The following is a 6,000-nucleotide window of genomic DNA, read 5'->3' as shown; positions in this document are numbered from 1 at the left end:
CCCCTGCATTTCCCCCAGCACAAATTTCTGTAATGGAATTACATTTTTTGATTCTTCTGCTGAATTATGATTCCAGAGGCTATGATTTCTGTCTTTACCTTGACTTGCTGTTCAAAAACTTTTTAAATAAAAAAAAAAAAAGGGGGACAACATTAATGCAAAAACATCCCCAACATCCCTGCAACACACTTCTGGTCGAAGACTCAAAACTCAAGTAAACCAGGTTTCTTTTGTGACCATAATTCTGAATTCTGACACAGGGTTAATATTCAGACTAGATAATTATATGTCACATTTACACCAGATATTTTTCTTATTGAGTAGGAGTTTGAGGGTGGGGACAAAATAAGAAGCCACCTGAGTATTTTCCAGAACTGGTATCAGAAAGTCATACCAACTTGCAAAAAACCAAATTTTCATCAGAATTCATTTTCACTATGGAAACAATAACAGAAGATGTTATTTCAATCTGATGGCTTCACATCCACACAATTTTGAACATTTTGAATGTTTATACAAATAGCATCACATTAATTCCTCTCCTTTCTCTTCTTGTGGATTTCCAGTAATGCAGAATTAATAAAGCAACAGAATAAAGTCTTGGCAACAGAAATCTTCTGTTTCAAGAGCTGACTTTCAACATGGTAAGGAGAAAATCACCATCCTAACTTTTCCCATTAGATTGTATATTGACAGGTACAAATACGCGACCACACTGAAATATTTATTCTCCCAAAATTAGCATTATTACTTTATTTTGTGATTCATTACAATCTGAAAATCCAATAGTCAAAAAAATAAACTAGGCATAATATTAAAGCATTTTACAAGCAAAATACTTTATTGTTTCCGTTTCAATTTGCATAGGGTGGGATAAGTGTATTGGTTAAAGAATATAACATACAGAAGAACAATACCATAGTTCATCAAACTGCACTGCAGAGTGTTATGTTCCTGTGAGTGAACAGTACTTAAACAGCTATTTCTGCCAATGGAAAACCATACACTTCAACATTGACAAGGCTGCCTTCCCATGACCATGATGCATCATGACAGCTGCAAGCCACTGCTTTCTTGTCTTACATTGTAGGTCATTCTACTTTAAAGAAATTAAAGAGTTAAACAAGCCAGAATGCATCTATCTATGCTCATTTCTTCTCTACCTGAACAAAGGCCAGTATGGAGAGAGGGAATTTTTAAAGTCAGCTTCTGAAACCGGTTATAGTAACCTCTGTCTCTCATATTTTTAGTCTCATGGAGCTAGCAAGCTTAGAGCTTCATCCACACATCTCTAATATTACTGTGCATTCAGGTGAAAAACTGTACTTTTCACTATGTTGGAACAAACCACAAAGAGATCACGCTTCTTTCCCACTGTAACCACATCTCTGTTCCTCCAACTGTATAAATCTGGCTTTAAAGTCTCACAAAACTAAAAAATAGTTGATCTAGGTTGTAATAAAAAAAAAGAATATTAAATACCTTTGGTAAAAATAGATATATTTAACAAGTTTAGAAAAGCAAATAGTTATATTGTCAAAAGGAGAGTATAAAAATGTACACAATAAAAAATAACAAACACACAAACAAAAAATCATCAGCCATAGTAGTAAGAATGAAGGCGCTGTTCTTTTCAATGTTTGCTTCCTTAGCTCACGTTATTGTCCAGTCTTCCTTCTAAAAGGCAGGAGCTTTACTAGAGCATATGGAAAAATCCAGTCCTTCCTACCAGCATTAGACAAATTAAATTTAATTTGGAAAAAGACAGTCTGTTTTAACCCAAGTTTATACAACAGAGAATGCTTTGATTTAGAGTACGTAGGAGTAGCTGAACACAGAAAGATTTCAGGTGTTTTCAACCAGAGGCCAGATGTACTCGAGCTGCAGAAATGAGACAGCCAGCAGGATCAAGTCTCCATGATGTCAGCCTTCTAACTCTATTTTTACTCCTAAATTATAAATCCATGTATTGCCAAGAAAATTGTGGGGAACAACAACAATACATATATTTTAAATCCCTCATTGATGCCTTTCTCCCATCCTTTCACTGGGCCTCCAAACAGAGCTGTCACACAACATATAATCCCAGTTTGGCTTCTCCTCTTTTTAGAGCTCACTGTAAATCTTCAAGATGGAAGATCCCCAAAGCAAACAACTGAGATTACAGAAGGAGATAATGCACAAGCCCCATAATAGAATCAGCCATCGATTGAATGTGCTTTGAAAGAAAACAGCACAATTAAATCATGTTTATCCTTCAGTATTCCCTTTGCACACACAGTCACACTCCTCATGGTGTTCCAAGGGTACATCTGTCAATGATTTATGCAATCCCCGGACACCAATCCTTGGCTTCAGCTGAAGAACCTGAAGGAGAAGAAGCCAAGCATCAAGAAAACAGCAAGTGCTTCATCATACACCTAGACTATGACTTAGATTGCACTGGAAACACACTGGATGACATGAAGTGTATTAAAACTGAATTTCTTCATTAATTCCACCCACTCGTTACTATTTTTGCTTTTACCTCAAGCTGTTTACAAAATTTATTAAATCATGTTGAACATGATTAAATCATGTTGCTTTATCAAAGAAGGGTCTTGCAGTTTCAGATTTTCACTTAATTTTATTTAAGAGCCAACAGTAGAGTTAACCCAATTAATAATTCTATCATAAATAATTTTAGCTATCAATTTATAGCAATGGAAATGAACAAATATTTATTTCTTCATAAAGTTGATATCTACCACTACAGAAAGATGAACAAAAGGTATGATTGTGATGTGTCTGAACCGCACCAGTAAATACCTCAGAAATAAATTAATAGTTGCAAAGAAAAGTATACTAACAAGAAATATTTTACTTTTTTCAATGCAGTATCTAATTAAAATGTGAAAAATATATTTACTAAAAGTGTAATAAATAAAATATTAAAACATTAATACTGGTGCACTCATTTTATTAAAAATAAACTCCTTAATTTGCTTTCAGTATTTCCAAACATGCAAATGTAAAAATAGTGCATACCTCATGGTATTTTTTGGTGACTTTTGTTGGCACACATTGGCACTCATTGCAGCTCTGTTGACAACAGGCACAGTTTCCACCACAGCGTTTCACCAGCAGGCACAGTGGCCAGAAGATGGTGTCAGTTCTCTTCAGCTCCTCCCTCAGGGACACGGAGAAGTTGCGAGGAGTGCAACTGTACAGCCGCGCCTCCTCCTTCAGGAGGTTCAGATCCACCACTGCAAAGAGACAGAGAAAATGGTGCTGTCCTGATTTGCAATCCAAGTTCATCTGTGGTAAGTAAACTTCAGCAGTGCAGAACCCATGAGGAAGGTTCACCTTTGTGAACCAGGTTCAGCACGAAAGTATAATACTGCAGTTGCGTGAATACCAGGAAACTTAAATGGAATGATTGCTGTTCACCAATTATTTTAAAACTGGCAAAGTTGGTTCAAATTAAAGCAAGATTTGACTACTACGTTCCAGTATGTGTTTCATCAAATCAACGCTAATGGAATTCACTTTGTTCACACTAATACTATGAGCTCCACTGTTGCTTACTAGAGTTGTTTTGGATTGGAGAAACACACACAGAGCAATTAAGAATCCTGCAAAATTTCAACAACTTTAATTCACTTGCATAAAGCATTCAAACTTCTTCCTTGTTAAAATTTCAACTATTGCTTCTTTGCTAAGGCATTGTTAAGTATAAGAAAGAATGAAACCATTCATATCTAAGCAGAAGTCACTTTTATGGACTAAGAACTTCAAGAAGTTGTCATCATCAGGGAATTCTGCACAGAATAAATAAGTGCACAAGATTGTATATCTATATAACTATTAGTAGGCTCCATTTCCTCCTCCCTCTTCATAGCAGCATATATATGAATTTCTGTTGCTTCTCTGGTTTCATTTTCTCTTGATGTGTCTTAAATAAAAGTTCCTCCTTGTAAGCACCTAACTCGAAATGCAAGTTAAAGATATTAATATTTGGCACCGGTTTCCCTATAAACTGTTTCCACTGTATCATACCATGCCAATGGTTGAACAGCAAGTTCATGAAAAGATCCAAAAGAAAACAAACTCCCTTAGGTTCATCTTAGCTGCATAGTCAAGAAATAACAAGCCTTGAAAGAAGCAGTTAAAATTGGAATTAAAAAAAAAAAAGACACATAAGACATAAAAAAATCTAGACGCTGTATTTCTTTAGCACAGTTGCTCACTGGTGGTCTCCCAGGAGCAGATCTTTGGGAAGGAATTTCAATCCATGTTCCTTCAAACATTTCTTTTGCAGGCCATATCCATATACTGGCATCCATAAGTAAGGATTTATTGTTGTGAAAGGTCAGTTAAACACACTGAAGCCTTTTCTTTGCTTGCACTCACAGTGAATGCCAAGCTGGGGCACTTCATTCCATCACTATCGGGTTAACATAGGGTCCTAAATAAACAAACTGAATTTTAAGAGGAAGGAGTGTGCAATAACTCCAATAAAGTTACTGATAGGACCCCAGCCTGCCTCCCACACTGCAAGAGCATTCCTTGGAGAAAGTTGAGAAGGGAGCAGAGGAAAAGAGAGACAAAACTTCCGGGGGAGAGATTCACTGTGAGAAATCAGAAATTATTTAAGCCCTTCTGATCAGCTAATAGCTCTAGGCTGAGTCACTTAAAGGGTGGACGTGTCTACCTCCATTAATCAAGGACTGTGGACAGGAATGGAGTACTTCTTTCTTCTGTTACGTTTTCAAACATGTAATAAGTGAACTGTCTGAATGAGGATAAAATGCCTGAAGCACACTGTGAGAAGTGCTAGTTCTGCTAATACTTTCTACTGGAAGATTGTTTCTGCAGAGACTGATATGCTTGGTGCAGTGAGTTTGAAGAAGCTAAGCTTATGTGCTGCTCAGCCCTTCACCATGAGATATTGAAAGTGGAACCTGGGCACTGACACCTCTTCCAGCAGGCCCATGGAGCAGAGGGAGAGAGATTCTTGTGTGTGGATGTCCTTCTCTGCTGCCTCCTGCCTTCTGGCAGCAGCAGAGAAATGCATCAATTTCCATACCTACAACTAGCTGTAGTTCTAGAGAAAAGGGCAATGCACTAAAATAAGCAGCATGTTACATATTTTGTCACAAGAAAGGAATTAATTTGAACTCAACCCCTCAGACCTGCAGACATTAATTTTAAAAGGGATCTGTTGGAGAACACACAGTCAGCTCTTAGCAGATATCTTCCAGTGTGCTTTACTGTTAAAACAGGCTTCAGGAGAGATGAACAAATGTCATGTTTGATTTCCATGCTTTAAAATGTACTAAGGTATATTGCTATGATACCTCACAATGAACCCTTGCCCTACCTTATGTAATTCAATTTCATTAAAAGGTCTGTGGCAAATTTATCTAGTGCTTATATAATCACTTCTTTGAAGTGTGTGAATGAAGCTGTTATTTTTTCAAAGAGTAGCTGTCTGTTCAAAATTTATTTTAACACACTGTGGGCATGAAGCTAGATGAGAGAATGTATATATTCCCCTAAAAGTGTTTACTTAACCACAATAGAAGGTTATGTGGATTTCCCAAGTGCACTGAGTTACAGTACCTGTTATAATGTGAACATTTAAACACTCCTTCAACTCGGCTTCCACTCATGTATCATGTTTGACACAACATTCAGGGTTCTTTTGTCTAGCACTAGCTCAGGAGGAGTGAAAGGCTCTGCAGTAGCACATAGATGGGAAACACTAAAATAAAAATAAGAGAAGGAGAAAAAGGGAGAAAAAATGTAGACGAAGGTATGCCTACAGTAAAGTGCATTTCAAGAATGTGCCTTCACTGGCACATGCAACTGAACTAATCCATGTTCACATGAGCCTGAAATTAATTGCATTATACAACTGGCAATGCAATTTTCTGGCATCTTCTGGGATGTGTATTGAGTACCACAGGGAAACTTCTTTCCCAAAACATTTTTCCAGCTGGATACTGCTCTCAAAGT

The 6,000-nt window shown here is 37.0% G+C and overlaps 1 protein-coding gene across 2 annotated transcripts in view; it reads right to left on the bottom strand.

The window, feature by feature from the left end:
* Positions 1–723: 723 nt before the first annotated feature.
* Positions 724–6,000, bottom strand: part of PDGFC (platelet derived growth factor C) — a 123,459-nt gene continuing 118,182 nt past the window's right edge. For both annotated transcript variants that reach the window (XM_039551517.1, XM_039551518.1), the window contains 2 exons: positions 3,028–3,245; positions 724–2,367 (listed from right to left, as the gene is read on the bottom strand). In XM_039551517.1, the coding sequence (XP_039407451.1) occupies positions 2,251–2,367; positions 3,028–3,245 (335 nt within the window). In that variant the 3' untranslated portion in view covers positions 724–2,250. The remainder of the gene's footprint in view (positions 2,368–3,027; positions 3,246–6,000) is intronic.

This window comes from Corvus cornix, chromosome 4 (assembly GCF_000738735.6).
Source record: "Corvus cornix cornix isolate S_Up_H32 chromosome 4, ASM73873v5, whole genome shotgun sequence".
NCBI lineage: Eukaryota > Metazoa > Chordata > Aves > Passeriformes > Corvidae > Corvus > Corvus cornix.
Note: the sequence above shows the minus strand (reverse complement) of the source record. Positions and strands in the feature narration are given on the sequence as shown.